Below are 21,455 nucleotides of genomic sequence, written 5' to 3' on the forward strand. Positions count from 1 at the left end.
CTTGAAAAACAACACATATTTTAGTGACTGCTGCAGGCGTCTTTAAACAGGCTGCTTCCTCTGCAAAATTAATTGTTGCAAAATGCAGCGCTTCCCCTGTAAAGCTCTGCAAACTAACACTCAGCAGTTTGGTCGGGTTATAGATATGCCTCTAAGATCTACGGAAAATAATATAGTTATCGTTGCAGGATGCAATTCACATTTCTTTTTTTTAATTGCATATACACAGGCATCTAGTCTCCTTAAAGGTAACAGCCATTACGCCTAGAGCAGCTGTACGATGTAGGCTGCTGTCCTCAGCTCTGTCCCTGACTCACTCTGCAGCAGCTCACTTCTCCATTTTCCAGTTTCTCCTTAAGGGTTGACTGTTAATACCAGCAGCTTCTTCCAGAAGGTACCAGAAAAGTTTATGGATGGTATCTAGTAGGAATAAAATCCAGCTACTGACTCAGATCTGTGGGCATCACTAAAGCAGGAGTGATAAATAAGAGTGAAACAGTGTCTCGGGAGAAAAGGCATGATGTCTGAGCTACGGAGCTTTGAGGAGGGGTCTCAGATAAGCAACTTGCCTCAGTTTTAGTTCCCCGGTGCTGTAAACTCCACTCTGACCCTGTAGGCCATTTTCAGTGGGACCAACCTCAACCCTTACTTATTGCACAACCTTTCAAGTGCATTAGCATTCCACAAGAATAGGCAGACTGGATGAGAGGGACCAAGAACATGGGTTGGTAGAGAATCTTTCTGCACTAATTACCTCCCTAGTAGTCGCTTAACATCATCTCTGTTGTTATCTAACAATGAAGGAGTTAGATTTTGTGAAAGAATTGAATGAAAAGTTTAGTAGGTTTTGCACATATCTAAAGACAGATATGCACACAGGTCTGAGAACAGGATGACCATCCTTGAAGTTATCAAGAGTGAATCAGTGAAAAAATCCCTATCAAGAGTTTGCCATCCTTGAAGGGGGAACATCCCAGAAAATGTGTAAACTTGTTTCCATGTTTTGGCTTGTCAGCATGTGCAGCAGTAATCAGGGGAAAGGTAATTCAGGCAGGGGGAGATCGCAACCACCAACTCATAGACCACCTACCCTAAACGTTCCCCAGACTCAAAAGAAAAAGGTGGAGGCAAAGGACTGAGCATATGAAGTAATTTACATGCTAGTCGAGAGAAAATTAACCAAATGTTTAAGAGAATAACACTGAATGTGTATGATTTTGGGGAAATGTTACGAATATGTATGATTACAATGTATAACTAAGATTCTGTCCCAGGACTGTGTGACATATTTGGAGGAATTTATCCTGCGTGTCTCCAGCACCGCAATAAAGAATATCTACCTTCTAAAACTTCAAAACAAGTCTTAGAGGGTTTTTTCTCTGCTGACTTTTATGGTATCACTCTCTGGATCACCTAAGGATGTTTGCATAACTTCCACAGGACTCCACTACTCACTCAGGCAAGCTATTCCAGTGCTTTGCTGTCTTTATTTTAACATTTCCTTCCTCACATCTAAAGCTATCTTTGATGAAATTTTAGTCCATTATTTCTGATACTATAGACTTGGGGAGCAATATACATCTTTCTACTCCACAGGACTCTTCCATATTTTTGAAGGCAGGTCTTAAACCTCTCATCCATCTATTCTTCTCAAGACTGAACCACCCAACTTAGCCAGCCATTCTTCATATCTTCTGTTTTCCAGATGCCTAATGATTCTTTTCACCTTTAACTGACAGGCTCCTGAATTAATTCATGGGTGATGTGTACATCAGTTATTCAGGTTTCACGGACCACCAATGCTTTACAAATCACAACTTAAGAACCACCACCCTGAAATGTAGCCACATCATGTCCACAATAAAAAAGCCTATATTCAGGTTGCAGACAACATTTGTATACAGAAAGGTAGAGAGGTGGATATCAAATCCAGAACTGGACTCCTAAATGAAGGCGATGTGGTGTTTTGGGAGCACTCAGCTATTTTTTAGCTCACAGGGAAACAACTGAGCTCTCCAAGATTCCACAAACTCTAAAAGTAATGTCATTTTTCTAAATAGCTGCTTAAACACAGGAGTTCAGTTTTGAAAATGACAAACCTGGTGTCTTATCCTCAGAGATTAGAACTAAAAGGAGAAGCCAAGAATTTCTGATAGCAATTGTAGGCACAAACTATTTGCTGGCATGTCTTCAAAAAGGATGGCTATCCAAGGGCCAAGGTTATCTCCCATAGTTAGGGACCTGACTTTGCAATCACTTTTTCCAAATTTCATTATTCCTAATACATACATACACATATTTTACATTCCATGCAGCTGAATATCTGTGCATGCCTGTTTAAAAGTACCTGAAAAATTCAGAAAAGAAATAGAAAGGGTCGTATAAAAAGCTAAACTCCATTTACAGCAACAAACGTGCAAAATGAATGGGTTTGCCCAAGGTTTACTGGATTCATCATGAGAAAAGCATTTGATGCTCTCTGTGAGAACAAAATAAAGTTTAAATGGCTTATACGTTTGTACATGTGTATATATATGTACATATATTCATTTCTCTATACTGATCACATGGACAATGAACAATGCCATTCATCGCATATCCTAGCTTCAGAATTAAGGGAATAACATCCCTGAAAAAGGAAAATAGCTATTTATTAGAGGCTGAGATACAGATGAGATTGAGGGAAACTAATTTATGGTGTTTCAAACTGGAAATGTCATATGGCCATATTGGCCCCAATGCTGACTTAGCTTGCTCATTCTGGATCTCCAACTCTGTTTTTTTCCTCCATGATTTACCAAAACAAATTATTCAGAGGAGTGTTTTATCTTGGTAGAGCTGTTCCCTGAGGCACAGTCTCATGGTGGCATCCAGATGAACTGTGGACATTCTTTCCAAACTGGTGGATTCATCACCCAAAGATGTCCTCCACTCTGCTCTGCTGCCTTCAGTTACCAGAGCTGATCCTTTAGTTCAGCATGTTCAGCCATTTCACTCCTGATAGGCCACCACATAGGTATCAAAGATACAAAAATAACTTATTTTCACTTTGGCTTACTTTAAACCTTGTTCTCCCATGAGTGTCAAAAAAAAAAAACCTCCCAAATTTTTTCTCGACTTTCATCTCAACTTAGTTAAGGTCTGCTGATATCTTTACCACAGATGTGTTTTCAAGAAAATTAAGTAAAAGTTACATGCATTTTCTGATCATATTAGGTTTGATTTTTATAAAACAATAACTTGGTAACAGCTCTTTTAATGTCCTCCATTGCCACTTTCAACCCATTTTGCATGGGCCATTTATTGCAGAAAAAGCAAATTTCTATCTGTGAACAGCAACAAAAAAAATCTTCAGAGGAAAACAATAAATGTTTCAGGCCAATATTGCATCTGTTTCATTCCTTGCAAATCTACCAAACCTGCATTCTCTTCTCAAACATCTTTAATTACTACACATGATTATGCATAGCAGGTGTAGCTAATCATAGTCCTTGGAATATTAAATATCTATAGTGCAACATTCTCACACAGCTTTAGCTCTAAATTATATCGACAGTCTGTGTGTCAAAATTACGCACTTCCTCAACTAGAGAATTTTATTCAATAATAAATATTACTAAACAAAAAGTACAAAAAAACCTTGATGCATATGCCCAGGAATTTTGGACTGTTTACATCTAGACCTGACATTTATCTTATTTCTTTTGAAATCAGCAAACTTTTGTGTGTTGCTTTATGACATTTAATTTCAATACTGCATGATCTTTCAAAGAGTTTTTTACAATAGCTCTTGACAAAATTGAGCCTTTAAATGTCTGTGCAAGTTGCTTCAGACAAGCATTTACATATGAAACACCCTTTAATTCTCTAGAAAATACTTAAAGGGGGCCTACAGGAAAGCTGGAGAGGGACTTTTTACAAGGGCGTGTAGTGATAGGACAAGGGGCAATGGCTTTAAACTGAAAGAGGGGAGATTTAGATTAGATGTAAGGAAGAAATTTTTTACAATGAGGGTGGTGAAGCACTGGAACAGGTCGCCCAGAGAAGTTGTAGATGCTCCATCCCTGGAAGTGTTCAAAGCCACGTTGGATGAGGCTTTGGGCAACCTGGTGTAGTGGAGGGTTTCCCTGCCCATGGCCGGGGGGTTGGAACTAGATGATCTTTGTGGTCCCTTTCAACCTAAACCATTCTATGATTCTATGATTCTAAAATATACTGATTACCTCTAGAGAGCAAGCAAGACTGTTGTAGAAATTTCACAGGTTTAGATTTGCCTGGATTGAAAACAATATAGGAAAATGTAGTCTCAGTTATCTGTTGGTCAGATAAAAAGATCAAATGTTCACAACACTCATCCTCTCATCAATAGAATATCACTAAAGCTGAATCAAGTTCACAACACTCATCCTCTCATCAATAGAATATCACTAAAGCTGAATCAATTTTTTTTTAAATAAAATATTTCTTCAGCTTTTTAAATAACAATTAAAAAAAAAAGTTTGAGAATTTTTTGTTTAAAAGCACAACCAGAATTTAAATGTTCAGTAAAATGCCAAAAAAAATGCTCTGGGCATGGTTTTTAGTAAAAAAAGTAGTATGTAAAATAGATTTTTGGCTGATTCTAGTTAATGCGACCATCGATCCCCCTTGTGATTTGTGGTGGAACTTAAGATTGAGGGCCAAACTGGCCAATTACTATTCCATATCATGCAGCGTCATGCCCAGTATAAAAGTGAGGGTCAGCCGGACAGAAGGGCTTTTGCGCTTTGGCTCTTTCGCCGCTTTTGCTCTTTTGCGTTTGCTGCGCTTTTGCTCTATTGTTTTTCTTTCTTTTTTCTCTCTTTCCCAGTACTCCCACTCTCGGAGTACTATCTCTCTCCCTCTCTGCCCCTCTCTATTTCGGGGCCTCGCGTTCGTCCGGGATTGCAGCTTCGGGACGAGACGGGCTTCGCATACGAGGGGGTGGTGAGCATCTACACTGTGTATTAAATCATCTGTATTAAATTGTTCTTATCTCAACCCACAGGTTTCCCGTTTCTCCTTTAATTCTCTCCCTCATTCCTGGGGGTGGGGGAGGGGGAGTGACTGGCTGTGTGGGAGGGTCAGCCTAACCCACGACAGCTCTCTTTCCATGAAAGTTTGGACCAGATGACCTTTAGAGGTCCTTTCCAATCTGAGCTGTTCTATGGTTCTATGATTCTAAGATTCTATGATTTTATGATTATTCAGCCAAATTGCTTTAAAAAATGCCTAGAATGTGTCTTGTCAGTAGGAAGAAAATATATGTGTTTGCAGGTTCTAGATTAAAACTTGAAATGCTTGGGTTTATCTCTCAGGCATCCATGTATCCGCCCACCTAACTTCTGCCCTTAAGGTGTCAATCTCTCTCTGTTCACCAGAAAGAATGTTGGAGGCAACGGAAATGGGGTCAGATGAATCTTCTACCAGCCTCTGGTCTTCAGCTACATTTCCACCAAGGGAAGAAAAAGAACTTCAGCGTCTCTGGGAGTTGGTTATTGTTGGGTTACAGACATTGTCATGAGGCAGTACGATAACAGAGTCCTATAATTATTGCAGATAGCCAGCAAATCATTGCAACTATAAGTACAGAATAATCGTTGTATCAGCAATCCTTCGTGGAACAGGGATTTTAACCTGGACACAGAAAGCAGTTGTGTACACAAACTGTTCACTTATCCTTCATTCCTCAGTGAGACACACTCATGTTTATAGCTAATTCTGCTGTACAGCTTGTGATTCTGGAATTTCCTGTTTCATGGTACCATTTAGTGCTCCAGGCCTGGCCCCAAGCTCTTTTGTAAGAAGTTTGGTGTAAAGATGAGTTTGGGTAGAAAAACATTTTGTCATCCAAAAATGGCAGCTCAAAGAGATTAAAATAATTACAAATTCATGTTAAACTCATTAAATTATTTTGGATAATTTGAAAAATGATACTGTGAAAGTTTCTTTTAAATTATTTAGGGAGGTGTTGGAAAACATTTAATTCTAAACTTATGCAGCATTATATTTAAAAGAAAAAAACAAGAACAAAAAGTATCCTTAGATTAAAAAATAATTATGCTTTGTGTGATTCAAAACCACTTCTGTTATTGCACTTTTTTCTTTTTGTAGAAATAATAATAACAAAAATATTGGACCTGCTCCCTCCTGTTGTTTTTTTTTTGTCCTGAATTCTGCAGTTTATCCAGAAAACTAAAACTTCAGTTTTACATGAACAACTCTACTTCTACAGAAAGTCACAATAAAAAGAGATGGTCTCTGACCCAAAAGGCTAACACAGCAGGTAAAAGATCAGGCGCACAGGAAGTCAAAAGAAAAAAGAAGTGGTTACATGATTAAATATACATTGCATGGCTCATTACTGCCCATCCACAGTGGGCAGAACTCAGGAAGCCAAGTGGTCCTTCCTTATCTTTTCCATATTTGCACACACATATATATATATATATACAAAAATAATATATTACTCAGTGACAAGTGGTGTTCCTCAGGGTCAGTATTGGGGCTGGTGCTGTTCAATATCTTTGTTGGAGACATGGACAGTGGGATCGAGTGCACCCTCAGCAAGTTTGCAGATGACAACAAGTTGTGTGGTGTTGTGGACACGCTGGAGGGAAGGGATGCCATCCAGAGGGACCTTGGCAGGCTGGAGAGGTGGGCCTGTGAGAACCTCATGAAGTTCAACAAGGCCAAGTGCAAGGTCCTGTACACGGGTTGGGGCAATCCCAAGCACAAGTACAGGCTGGGTGGAGAATGGATTGAGAGCAGCATGGAGGAGAAGGACTTGGGGGTGTTGACTGATGAGAAGCTCAACATGAGCCAGCAATGTGTGCTGGCAGCCCAGAAAGCCAACCGTGTCCTGGCCTGCATCCAAAGCAGCGTGGCCAGCAGGTCGAAGGAGGGGATTCCACCCCTCTACTCTGCTTTTGTGAGACCCCACCTGGAATACTGCATTCAGCTCTGGGGCCCCCAACACAAGAAGGACATAGAGCTGTTTAAGCAGGTCCAGAGGAGGGTCACAAAAATGATCTGAGGGCTGGAGCACCTCTGCTATGGAGACAGGCTGAGAGAGTTGGGGTTGTTCAGGCTGGAGAAGAGAAGGCTCTGGGGAGATCTTAGAGCAGCTTTCTCAAGAAAGCTGGAGAGGGACTTTTTACAAGGGTGTGTAGTGATAGGACAAGGGGCAATGGCTTTAAACTGAAAGAGGGTAGATTTAGATTATATATAAGGAAGAAATTCTTCCCTCTGAGAGTGGTGAGGCACTGGAACAGCTTGCCCAGAGAAGTTGTGGATGCCCCATCATCAGAAGTGTTCAAGGCCAGGTTGGACGAGGCTTTGAACAACCTGGTGTAGTGGAAAGTGTCCTTGCCCACGGTAGGGGGGTTGGAACTAGATGATCTTTAAGGTCCTTTCCAACCCAAATCATTCTATGATTCTACATTCTATATTGATTGTATGTTCAATAAAGACATCATGTGAATTCAGGAGCATTAATTTCACACAGCATTAATATCATACAGAGGCTCTCACAGCCTCTTCCCTACAGTATTCTTCTGAGAAAACATCTTCCTGGTTTTTGTGTCCCTGAAGTATATAAAATGTTTTGGTTTACCCCCCGGGTCTAATCAGAATATCCAGAAATGGCTGAAGGCAAATAATTTCAAGCTGATTGTCCAAACTGGAAGCTTAAAGAGAATATATACATACGTCTAGATAAAGGTGCAATTAAGAGGATGTGGAAAGCCAGAGCTTTCGAGTCTCAAAGAAACTTGTGTCCCTGAACTGTGGAAGTGGCAAGGATGTTGTATAGCTACCTGAAAAGACTATGTCCTATTTCTGTCGTGAGTTGGGCTGCAGAGCACTATCCACTGCATTGCAGTGTTCTGATGAAGCTGCTGGAGGTGGTCAGAATCACTCAGGTTTAACACGCTATCAGATGGATGTGTGGATGAGAGGCTCAGCAGGCGGATCTTGAGCACTCAGGTAATGTAAGTACCAAATGATCATCTGGATTCAGGAAAGGCAGAACTCCAAGGGCCAAATTCTGCTCAACAGCATCATAACACCACCATCTTCACTGGCCTTGAAGTAGTGTCACACCAAGGGGGAACTGGGCCCCACAGAAGATCTGTGTGAGCAGGAAAGGTGAGCATTTTGTCCTGTTTGTCCAGCGTGGGAAGCCGCATTGTGCTGTGCAAAATGCTCAGTGCTACAACGTTCAAGAAGGAGAAGGAGGGGGTAGAGAAGGGAAGAAGACGATCATGAATTCACCTTAGCATCAAGCTGTGCCTTTCCAAATGTCAACCTCAAGAGGAAAGGAATCGCAGGTCAGGATGACAAACACAAAGGAATCCAACACACAATTGTGAAGGGAGAGTGAAAAAAAAAATCCTCGTTCATATTTAGGCAGCGAGAAGAACACGACAATTTTGTTACAGCCTCAGAGGCAGGCAGCATTTACCATATGCTGCGGCCTCCATTACACAAGGAGATAAACCCTGCGGAATGCAGGTTCCATCGCCAGTGTGCTTTGGATGGTGGGAATTCCTGGCATGCCCATGACTGTGTGCCAGGCTGTGCTGAAAATGGAGTGAATGTAAATAAAATCCAGGTTCTGTTTGCAAAAGTATGCACGCATTAATGCGCAGGTGCTGAGTGACAACACGGCTAGGGTACTAGTGCTTGCATGTGATTCATAATCAGGGCAGAAAAAGTAAAAACCAGTGTGTTTGCATCTAGACAACACATTAATCAGCCCTGTAAGCAGCCAGTAAGAGTGGGATCCTTAGAGGAAAAGCCTTTACTGGATACACATTAGTCGTTTTGTTTAAAGATTAAAGTTGTTCTCATGTTTAATCAGTTTTAGAGTGGGATAGAAAACAGGATTAATTACAGTCCCTTCCGTCAGTCTCCCATACCGCTGGAGTGAAAAATGATGTGCCTTTTCTGCAACATGGCCGCCATCAGCAGCAGGCACAGGAAATGCTAATTGTAATTAAAGAGTTTATTTGGAATCAGAGAGCAGAGTTTTAATCAGGATGAGAATGGAGCCTTGCTGTGCGAACCTTCAGAAAGTGGTTACCGAGCAGAATGGGCCTTTTTAAACCAGAGAAAGGGGTCTTTAAACTTCTGGAGCGGGTTTTCAGTTTGATTATCTCCTCAGTGGGATGTGGATGAAAATACTCGCTGGGCCAATTCTTGGTATTATTTTGCACTTAGGTAGCATTTACATGGCATGTCTGTCTTAGTGTTCTCAGAGGGCTTTGCAAAGAGCAGATAAATTCTGTTCTGGTCTTAAAATGAGTGAATTAAACCCTAAAGGGGCGAAGGATGCCAGGTGAGATGATTCTGCAAGAAGGCAGAGAGGCACCAGTGGGCACGGGACTGCGCAAAGAGGCTTCCGAGACTTCTACACTGTAATTCACTGTATCCATCCTGGAAAGGCATCACACAATCTGGGATCACCACCATCTCAACCTCAGTTGTAGATCTCAGTGAAAACCTGGGGTAACATGTATGCATGACTTTGCAAGCACTCCCAACAGCACAGGCACTTACCAGTTTGCAAATAGAACTGTGTCCATTCAAATTCTGACTTCGGGAAAACAGAAACAGGTGGTTCTAGGTCGAGGACACCTCCATCTAAATCCTTGAAAAGGGCCTTTCTTGAGCCTTTGCATGTTTTTTCAGGGAACATGGTGTCTTCGGAGGTCTGTACACTGATAGGCAGGAGATGTGAAGTTATTATGAAGACAAGAGCAAAGGAAAAATATTATGCTGTTGTTTGTAATAACGAATACTGCTGCACATACATAGAATCATAGAATCTTTGAATCATAGAATTATAGAATCATAGAATGGGTTGGGTTGGAAGGGACCTCAAAGATCATCTACTTCCAATCCCCCTGCCATGGGCAGGGACACCCTCCAGTACACCAGGTTACTCAAAGCCTCATCCAACCTGGCCATGAACACTTCCAGGGATGGGGCATCCACAACTTCTCTGGGCAACCTGTCCCAGTGCCTCACCACCCTGAAGAATTTCTTAGAATCATAGACATTGAACATCTTGATATTTACTAGGTAAACTCACATGCCCAAGAAAACAAAAAAATGGAAAATAAGCAAAAATAAATTAAACCTAAGCATACCTGTTGAGGTCTGTCATACTCTGCAAAGAAATTCTGTAGCAACACATGTATTTTGGCATATTTGTATCCAAACCAACAAAAAAAATCAAATCGACATCCTCTCTCTCCAAATGTCTTGGTGTGGACAGAGAAAATCATCTTCTTTTCAGTACAACTTCTATCCCCAAATCTTCTCCTTCCTGAGGTTTGTTTTGGCCAGTGTGGACTGTCATAGTTCTTAGAGCCAGCTATACAGTTGCAGGTTGAGTACCTCTGGTTCCCTCTTGGCTTTCCTGATTTTAGAAACTGCAGCGATGCAGTTAATGGCTTCAATATCCATATGCCATTAATTTTTGACCTGTGGCAGGTTAAACCTGTAGTTGCCAAGTGAAGGGGAAATGTGTATTGGCTGCTATTGCACCGAGTGACCGGGAATGTCTCTGCTGCAACATGCAGTGCTGACACGGCACAGGCATTGCTCTTCACATCCACCAGTGATGGATTGGGGTGTTTTTGCTTACAGATTGGTGTGTGTTGTGCACAGTATTTTGTTAAAAAGCATTAGCTGCCCAGCAGTACCTGTTTGCCTTGTTCTTACCTCTGCACTCTGGAATGGGGGAGCCTTCTGAAGGGTCAGAAAATTGCACCTTCTTGTGATCAACTAAGGTTATGGAGAAGAAAGCATGAAGCAAGGTGAAATGGCAGTAAGTATGAGAGAGGGAGCTAGCAGGGAAAACACATCTTAAATAAAGGCTTGGAGACTCCTGCCACAAGCAGGAAGAAGATTTGCAACCAGGCCACAGAGAGTGCATCTATCCAAGTTACCCAGTTTCAAAACCTATCCTTTTCCTAAATCAACTGGTACAGTCTGTCCATGTCTGTAGAGTCAAATTCCATTAACATTCAATACAGGATGGTCACATCCAAACTATCAGTTTGGAAAAGTCCATGACCACCTGAATTATGGCATTGATTGGGTCAATGATAGCTGGCTCATGCCAAAGCCAAGCCAATGACCATGCTAAGAGTTGAACAGTGCTAAAACTCAAGTTCTGATAGTCAGTTCCTTGGCTCTACTTAATTTGCTAGTGTGAACACAACCAGAAGAAACAAAATAAAGAGACTTCTGCTAGGAATTCAGAGAAGTTTGTTGCAGGTCAAGGAGCCCCTTAACTTTTCTAGAGCAGAAGCAAACTTGAAACGAGAAAACTCATTCTAATAGGACACAGTGCTTAAGGATTAACGTGTTTATAAATCTGTTTTATTTGTTGTTTTTTTTTTTCTTATTTCATACCCAGGAGTTTGGAACTGTGTCTGAAAATATTGTCCTAATTTATGTTCTAATAAAAAAAATGGGTTTGGATATTCAATGTCATTTTGGTGGTTTTGATGGGCTTAAAGTGAAGTATACATGGATCTCACCTCAAAGCTAAGCCTAAGCCCACATTTCATCATTCAATCACCCATATCTAGCAGTAAGTGATTACTCAATCAGTACTGTCTCCTGGACAATGAATAACTATTTCTTTCTAACGACAGGTTCAGATCCTATGAACAGAATTAAACCACTTTGAAAATAAGACTAATAAGGTAAGAGAGTTTCAGAGCATTACTCCAAACTAGAACAAAGCGCTTTTTGGATGGCGTGATAATGTATCTCAGCAAACTACATCTAATTTTCAAATAAGTTTATCCAATTTTCCACAGAAGGAGGTACCTGCAACAGGACAGGCTTATTGGAGGGGAACTCACCTCACCTGAGGCATATATATGATAGTTGAGATGAATCATTTCCTAGACAAGGGTCTCTATTGACTACAGAATGATTTTAGTATCTTCTTTAGATTACATGCCTAATTTTTGGATCACTAAAGTGTAGTGAGCTGAATCACATGTTGAGATTCTTAAGTGCTTTTAACTGCATTTTGACTAAAAGTTTAACTCAGTTTAAAGGAACTAGTCAACAGGCCATACACAATGACTTGTAATCCAGCAGAGTCCATGGAAACATCTTCAGATTGCTACATGGATACACATTAAGTCTTGAAGAAAACTTAGAATTTCTTGGGCTCAGGTTGTAAAAACCCAATTATTGATATTTTGAATGAAACAAACAGATATAGGCAAAGATTTACATTAAGGGCAGAGAAACAAATGAGCCAATGTCCCCAGTCAACACAGCTCAAAAGAGGCGGAGAACAAAGAGTTCCTCTGATCCTGACAGCTAGTTCAAATCTTGAACATTTCTCAGAAGATCCAGGATTTCAGGTGGTAAAGTCTACCAGTGGGACAAGCAAAGTACTTCATGATCTTGCTATATTCCCTGATGTTTCTATTTCCTCTTCCCCTCTAAGGCAATGCTTACCTTCTCTTTGACAGGACATATCCATCAAGGTACCCCTTCAAGATGCAGAAGAAGAACAATGCAGCCACAGCCTGGATCAAGCTCAGCAGTTGCAAAGGCGGATTAAATAAATGCATGTAGATAATGCATGAGCAGCACTGAGAGATGTACTCACCCTCAGAGGGTTACCAGACTACTAAGAAAGCATTCGGTAATCCATGTGCATTCATCATGTTTGAAAATCACCAGCTCTTGCAGTGGACTGCATATTCAGCAGCACACTAATAGCATAATATTGTGGGATGGATACAAGAGTGAAACATAATGGGAGCTGACAAGTTGGACAGGTCTCAGAAATCTACACGCAAACTCATGCCCAGAGCAAAACGCAAAAATACAGAATAAAATCAAAATTCTGGCAGAAGGCTGGAGGGGCTCTAAACACAGCAGTGTGGGACACTTCCAATTATTTTTGACTGGCAAGTGGAGTCAATGCTGGAGTTTTTTGCTACTTCAAGGCTTTCCTGACATAGCATCTATATTGTATTCACCAGTTGTAATAAATAAATAGGCACGTGGTTTCCATTGGATGCCATGTGTTTAAACCACTGCAACCAGCAGTGACTTAAGGTTGCAGATGAAGCCCTCCCCTCCCTCTTCCATGTTCCTCCACACGCAGAGGATATTCTCCCTCGGCAGGAGCAATTCTGGCAATCATTTGACATCTCACAGACTGCCCTAGTACTGATCAACATTTCTGATGTGATCTCGCAGGCAAAAATCAAGTTCCGCTTCCCCAACCAAAAGGACATTCCCTGTCTCAGGGTTTTTTGCTCGAGGTCCTGACATTTTCTGAAGCCTGAGGCTGAGAAGTCAGAGATGCTCAGGATGGAGTTTTAAGAAATGAGATTTGTGAGGCGTGTTTTGCTACACAAATGTCAGTAAAAGGGGAAATCCAAGAGGATTGGTCTGGAGATGCACCTTGATGGAATCTGAACCTCAAATTTTAAAAAATTGCCCTGAACTAAGTTTGGAATTTTTTTTTTCTCTGGAGTAGAGTTTTTCTGTGCATGCTTGTTTGATGTCTGAGCTTGTTCATTTTTGCCAGACAGAAGCAGTATGACAAAGAATGGGACTGCTCTCCAGCTACACATCCAGTCTAAACTAATTGCTTGAACTCTTTCTAAGACAATACAAGGAGTCAGCTGATACAAACAGAAGTGAGGATAGTCCCAAAACCGTAGGTGCTTTTTTTTTTTTGCATAAACTATTGAAAAAGATAGTTCAAAACAAAACATATTACCTTGTTGGATGAAAGTAAAACTTGTCCTTCTCATTGACGTGTAACATCCTTGATGTCTCTGCTGTGATTAGAGGCATGATGCCTAAATGGTCAGCATTTGACATGATGCAGACATCCCTGTCTTCACTGTAGCAGCTCTTTGTAAAACCAGTAAAGGTGACTTCTGCCAAGGATTAAGAGAAGATCAAGCGAGGAAAAACAGTTAGAGAGGGGCCAGAACTAAAGAGAAAAGGCTCTGTTCTAGACATTTTCCAAGTTAAATTGCTCCCATATATAATTACATATGTACAAATCATTTTTAAATCAGACTAATTGCATAGATCATAGATCTTCTATTGGCTTTAGAATATTCCATACCCAAGTTATATCTTAAGTTGTCACAAACTAAGTCATGCCCATAGGAAATGAAAAAAAAAGTAAATAGTAAGTTAGAAAGAAACAAAAGCAAGAGTGATTAATAAATTTTCATTTGAATCAGTAAGAACCAGTTTAATGACAACCTGCCTTGCATGGTTTATCCGCTTGCCAGACATTAAGATATGATGAGCAGGGTCTGGTAACATATGCTTGGCTCTGGCACTGAACTCTTGTGCAGCTAAAAAATCCATGTTTTGCCACAAATTTTCTGTGAGACCCTGGGCAAGACTATTTGCCTTTCTCTGTCTCCCTTATTCTTCAGTAAAAAGAGGATAATATATTTTCTTACAAAAGTAGGCAGCAGTGAGGGACAAAGACATGAAAAACTGTGAGATATTTAGATCCCACCATGGCAACCAGCTATCTAGGTTCTGCTATATGCAAATATTACTCTGGGGACTGTAAAATTCATTTGAACCAAAGACATGGGATACATAACTGACTTGTATCCCTCTTGTGCAATCCTTATAACAATAAGAGCCTGAACTGTTTCTGTGCAGCTGTAGACATTATGTTCTATGCAAATTCTATACAAAATGTGCTATCCACTTCTCAAACTCGGTATCTTTATTTAGCTAGAGGTAACTGCAGATCAGAGAGATGAATCAAGTGGAAAAATGACAGCACAGGCATGTTTGAGGTAAAATATAAACATTAGTACATGATATAATTGTACTGCAGTAGATTCAGAAAGTGAAAAATACCAAATAATTTTTTTTTATTGAACTGTATTGAACTCAGGAAGAATTCTGTTATTAATTCCACTGAGGCTCAGATTTCCCCACTACATGCATTTGTGGGTGTAGAATGCTGCAACTTCAATTGGAAGAATGTAATTAGTCAAGAAAAACAGTGACAGAAAAATCTGGCCAGTGGATGAAGAAGACCAACCTTTCAGCTTCATGAGTCCCAGGACTTTTGGACAATGTCCAGTTTTGTGCCATGGGTTATCTCGCCTTTGGCTGGGAACAGTGGTAAATGTAGGCCATAAAATCCCAACACGGCCTCGTAGAGGGTAGTATGGTGGTCGATCCTTGGCTGTTAGATCAGCTGAGTGAGGCTTGATCCTGTCTCTGATGCAGTCAAAAGTTGAGCTTGTTGCGACAATGGTGGAGTTTCTCAGCTCTATGAATCTTTTCCCCGTGTGGCACTGCATGGCATAGAGACAGTAGACTACTGGCATGAGTCCCACAGTGTTGTCCACCAGCACCACATTGTCCACGATGACACTGCTTCCAAGGTGGAACATGACACCATAGTCATAATTCTTATAGGATAGAAAACCTGTGATCCTAGTGCAGGTCTGAAATCCATCTCCCCAGTACAGATGAATACCATGCAGACTTGAATGGGCCACATTTTCACTGCAATAGTCTCCATCTAGCAAACACTCTTGGCCTCTGATATGGAAGCCAATTCGCTCAGATCCTGCCACAGCATTGCCACAGAGGGAGACACCCATGACAAGGTTCACCTTGATTCCAGCAACCCAGGTTAATAAGCCTTCTGGCTGCCTGCTCAGAGTAACAAGGTTCCTGATGAGAGAATGATTTTGCCCTTCCAGATCAATGCCATGTCCCACCGTGTTGAACACCAAGTTATCACGCAATAAGATCCAGTTGCTCATGACTGCTTTAATGCCAACTCCGCAGCTACCATTAATGCTGGATGACACCACCGAGGACCCCTGGGATACATTCCTGAATTCAATGGCAGAAAGCTGAGGAGGCCCAAAGTTCAAAAATTCAATATTTGAGAGTTGAAGGACACCTGCAATGAGATAACTGTAGTGAAACAAAAGCTTACAAGATTACCTAAGAACGTAGGAATGACACCAATTTAAACAGCACACAGGCATATAATAGCGGGCAATCTTTGTCAATGCATTGCCAGTAATGGGTATTTGTTCATAAATATACATAAATTTATAGTAATACCAACTAACTACAGAGCAGACCTTCCTAAAATATATTCCACTGTTTATGATATATAATCAGTACTCTTGTTTTACAGATGTCACACAATCACAGTTTACTTAGAATTGCATAGCACATGCAAATGGATTCATCTGTTGCTAGACTGTACTTTCTCCGGCAGAACTGGTCAGGTCGAGGACAGGTGAATCTCAACTACCTTCAAACTCCGTCCCACTGGAGTCTGTAAAATGTCCCACCAGCATTCTCCCAGTGCAAGCCATATCAGACTTGATCTGTATGTTCCGTGTTAGGAGTCCGACCTCCGCAGCCAAAGGGATGCGTCTACCATCTTCTGTGTCATGGGAATGCCCTGGGGAGTTTCAAGAAAGAAAATGTGGTAAGTGTCTATCATACCTATAAACCAGTGCTTTGAGGGACATAAAGCCTGACAGCCTATGCACAGCTTCTCTGCGGAATCTGCACTGACATTCAGGTGTGTTTTTCCTCCAGCACAATCTACATGCATCAACACAAAACCAGAAAGGCCACCTGCCCATCAAATATTCACCATGCACTTACTTTTTACCAACATATTTCGATTTTAGAAGAAGAAGGTGCTAAATCTTTTCCCTGAGGTGTGCAGATGCCATACCAATGAACAGATTCACACTTCATTTTTTCTAAGCTACATGTGCTGGAGTTATTCTTCAGAATCACTGATCCCCATGAATTCTCATTAGGATCGGACCAATGACAACGCTAAAAAACAATTTGCTACAGTCTTAGTTGTGTGTGCTTTCTAAACAAAGTCTTTCTAAACGAGACTTTTGAGAGAGTTTATGCAGATGTCTAGCTTGGAATTAATCTCAGGTGACTTTAGATATCTGCAGACATGATTTAGCTATCCAAGCTGGTTTTTATGTACAATGGAGAGCAATAGGCAATTCTCAAGTGCAATTTGTTATCTATTTTATACATCTGCTTTAGGGGGAAATGAAATACAAGTGAGCAGTATGCATTTTTCTACTTTGATTATCAAGGGAGCTGAGAGTGACTAGCTCACGTGTGAACATTTATTCTAGACATCTACATTTGCCCAGGTGAATCCCAGTATTTATGTAGCTCTTAATTCTCTCATTAGACCTTTTTTTCTTTTCCATCTATATCTAACAACTGCTGCAGTAGTTAATGTGTATGTAACCATTTCATCTCAGGATACACTTACTGTATCGACATTAGCTAAGCAACCAGGTTAAGAACTGTCCTCTGGCCTCAAGACTGAATGGCAGATTTCTTCCTTCCCTCACAAAAAAGAAAGGCCATACATAAACTAATGGAAATAGGGTCTAGATGTGCTATGTGAACTACTTTTTTTTTTTTAATGCAATATCAAACAAAACTATACCATGGAGGCTATTATCAATTAACAGTATGAAGAACTGCAGAACAGAGCTGAGTTCCAAGTGGTTTTGTTTACTAGCACAGGTATAGTCATTTAAAACACCCAATATTTCTGAACTTTTTTATCGATCGTACTAACTTTTGTGTCTACTAGCCTGAATAAATACTAAATTTAAAAAATATTGCTATTCTCAAGAAAAATCCTGGGTTTGGAACTTCAGAATTTGACCTGCTAATAGCAATTTCTTTTTTATTTTTATTAAATAGATGGTAATAAATTTAGTTTATAGATTGAAATAAAATTAAATTACTTATCAACAGTGCATCTCTTTTTCCAGTTAAATAAAGATCCCATGCAATCCACACAGGAAATAGAGTTATATACAGATTTTACGTTTATTTAAATATTAGATTACAAATATATTAGTTTTATGCCATGGAGTTGATAAAATTTGTCACTTGAAACTCCATGAGTCTAATTATTTTGCAAAAAGGAGGGTTTTTTTTTATTTTTCAGTTTTTGACACACCACAGAAATCATGTAAATGGCCTAAAAACCCCCTGTATTCATTTTTTTTCTTTAAAATTTCAGTTAATTTCTCTGTTAACCTGTTCCACTTAAAACATAAAACATCAGGAAGTTTTCCAAAATTATTCAGCACTGAATTAATTCTATTCTCAGAAATTCGTGTTAGAATCAGCTATTCTGTGCAATTTTGAACATTACATTTTCAGTATCAAAACACCAAGGAAAAAAGCATTTGGAGAAAGAAACAAAGATATCTCTATAAAGTAGGATTGATCTTGGTGACATCTTAAATGGAAAGTCAAAGCTTCAGAAGAAAACTCTCAAATGGAAAGACAGATTCCTTACCAATATGCCTGTGCAGAAGGCGTTCATTAATTCTTATGCTATGACCATTGACTTCTTTAAGTGTAACTACTTCAGCTTGGTGGGCTTCATAGGAGGAAGAGCTGAGCACAATAACTCCACCATGATCCCAATCCACTTTGTCCTCCACAAAAATTCTGTAACACCAAGATATTAAACTAATGTCACTATATTTATGAGAGCTATGCTCACAGATTTCCTAAGAAATGAACAACAATTTTGCCAAGGCAGATCTCAGAAAGAATCCACAGGCTAAGCTCTAGGAAAATACCCTTTAGGGCTTCCCGCAAAAACAGATGTCTGAAATGTGTGGGAGGAATTTCATCCTGAAACGTCTATTTCACACCACTCATTAACAAGGTATGCAGTTCCAGTACAGAGTTCCAGGCCTCAAGTAAGTTGCTTGCCAAAAACGTATCAGACCATTTTTGGTGCCAGGAATATCCTACAGAGCTGAACAGCTTCAGACGTAGACACCAAAAGGTAGGTGTCCATGTGTGCGGGCACTTGGCATATAAGCTTTCACTATAGTTCATCAGTACAGTCAGTGTTGAGTGGAAGGTCATTCAGTTCTCTCTGAATTGGGCACGTAGAGCAGGATTTGATTGCCTAAATATGAGCACCTGTTGTTATCTGAGATGTCCTTGGATATCTAAGACATCAGTTGGTAGGTATGATAGGACTTGTTCATGGAGCATTCCTGAAGATACAGGTGGAAGCCATGGAGGGGATTCAAAGACATCTCAGATGAGTCCAAAGGCCCCTCAAATGAGTCCAGAAACTATGTTCTGGGCTGAATCCTGCCCTTGGTGGTTGAATAGCCCCCTAGGCTCCAGCACCTACAACTCCACTGACTTGAATGAAGCTTAAACATCTTTTTCAACATTTCACACAGACACCTATATTTATTTATTTTGACCTTGAAATTTTGCATTCAAAGTTATTTTTGTAGCTCAGGGATTTTTTTAGCTTCATATACAGAAAATAAAAACATTCAGTGAAAGCAAAATGGGTAATGATCAGTGTTTATATATATTGGATAAACACCCAGATGGTCCTATTACAAGGTGACTGGTGCTGGCCAGGTGATGATCTATATTCCTCAGGTGACTGTTGAAAAAATAGACCACTGAATAAATTCAGAGAATGCCTTATCATGCTCTCAAGAGTGACAGAAGTGCAGAGAGAAGGAGAAGTCCTAAAGGGATGTAACTACCAATCTATATTGCCAAGTTTTCCTAGTGTCAATTCTCACAGTTTTTCTCAAAGGTTAGTAAGCTCAACATGAGTACTTCCAGTTTTCAGCACCTGTGAACACTGAATAGACAAGTCTACCAAAACTTTGATTTCTTTTTTGCTTAGAGGAAGCACTGGATATCTTCTGAAACGGCAGGAAAGTGTTAGTGTGACAGAACTGTGTATTGTTCAAGGATAAATATACTGGCAAGGACTAAACAAAACAACACAGATTAAGAATTGTGGCGTGTGTTTGGGATTTTTGACAGATCACATACAACCCATACTAGAAGTTGAATCCTAAGTCCTGTCTCAGGCATACACTCCAACAATAAATTACATCTTGTGGACCCAGACATAACTCTTTTGACTCCTGCATTTCAGAAAAGTCTAATAAGAAGGATCAATAAGAAAAAGAAAACGTGGTTTGTAAGAGATACCATCTAAGATATTAATCTATTGAAATACTAATTTAGGTTTTCAATGTAAGTCAATAAGTATTTTCTTTTTTTTTTTTTTTTTTCTCTCCTTTTTGAAAGTGTAAGTCTTTCCCTAACTCATGTGCTGATTCATGCTGGAAAATGTATATAGCAGCTTCTCTCAGTCAACGAAAAAGCCACTGCCTTCAGCTTTCCTATTCGAGCACTGACTTGACTATTTCCTGTATCTGACCACATTAACTCTTAGCTGGCTATCAGTAGACTTTTCATGACAAATAGCTTTGTTTTTTCCCCTTTTTTCTTTAACAGTGGAAACAATTGTTTGTGTCATATTTAAGGTGGATGAATGAGCTCCAAATACTTGCATCTTAGCACCTCATGATATTTCATATAAAACATTTGGGCAGCAGACCAATACTAGCCTAGATCCATTTCATTCAAGTATTTAACTGGCATGCTTCAGTCAAGAATCTGCTTACTCTGAACTCCCATCCTTATCAGGGAAAGAGAAGAATTTCCAGAGGGTGATTCTAATGTTGCATGGTTTGAATCAGCATCTGGCAGTATCCGTCTCTCCACTGACTATATAGCAATCCTAATCAATTAATCTACACTAGACACACAACTGTGTGAGAGCTAAGAACAGATGGATCCTACTTGTGAGGTCTTTGTGCTTCCATTGCCCATCTCTACAACAAGGTTCCAGATAATTCCTTCCCTAAATGCTGATACTTCACCTCTATCCAGATGGGAACTCTTCCAATGAATGCTTGTTAGGCCTGACAGATTATTTTTTTTTCTTCGAATACAAGTATTTCAGTTTAAAATGAAGCACTTGGAAAAATTACAGCAAAAGGTAATAAAAATTTTGTGTGACACAGAATCAAAAATGAGAGCTTCAGAGAGAACCAGGCAGGTGCCCAACCCTCACCAGCTAATGGTCAGGGCACTTACAGGGAAGATCCTTACGCAGACGTGTTCTCTGGCTCAGACGAAAGGTTTGAACTTCAGGTCATAGACACCTATTCGCTTAAGAAGCATCTGTGGTAACTCCACTTAACCTGCCTTAGGTGACGGTTTTAGCTAAGCCTTCACACTAAATTCACGGGTAAGTGATGATGAAGATGAGTCTGCTGCAGGGACTGTAACAGCTTATGGATGAGCAGCAACAGAAAAGAGAGAAGGTAGTGAAAATGAGTCTATACCTTGAAAGCCTCACATCCCAGACAGAAACTTTACTCTTCAGGCTATACAGGCAGCCTTATATTCTTTGAGTCAATTGACATTAATTACATGCACCAAAAAGATTGACTCTAATAGGAGAAATTAAGATGTTCAGTCCAGAAACCACTTTG

The 21,455-nt window shown here is 40.1% G+C and overlaps 1 protein-coding gene across 1 annotated transcript in view; it reads right to left on the reverse strand.

The window, feature by feature from the left end:
- The window catches only part of PKHD1 (PKHD1 ciliary IPT domain containing fibrocystin/polyductin), a 272,553-nt gene that overhangs the window by 64,206 nt on the left and 186,892 nt on the right, over positions 1 to 21,455 (reverse strand). Inside the window, exons 54-58 of the mRNA XM_086623983.1 lie at positions 18,407 to 18,561; positions 16,349 to 16,501; positions 15,107 to 15,985; positions 13,799 to 13,961; positions 9,580 to 9,740 (exon numbers count right to left, since the gene is read on the reverse strand). Coding sequence (XP_086480109.1) covers positions 9,580 to 9,740; positions 13,799 to 13,961; positions 15,107 to 15,985; positions 16,349 to 16,501; positions 18,407 to 18,561 — 1,511 coding nt within the window. The remainder of the gene's footprint in view (positions 1 to 9,579; positions 9,741 to 13,798; positions 13,962 to 15,106; positions 15,986 to 16,348; positions 16,502 to 18,406; positions 18,562 to 21,455) is intronic.

The sequence above is a fragment of the Tauraco erythrolophus genome, chromosome 2 (assembly GCF_009769465.1).
Source record: "Tauraco erythrolophus isolate bTauEry1 chromosome 2, bTauEry1.pri, whole genome shotgun sequence".
Lineage (NCBI taxonomy): Eukaryota > Metazoa > Chordata > Aves > Musophagiformes > Musophagidae > Tauraco > Tauraco erythrolophus.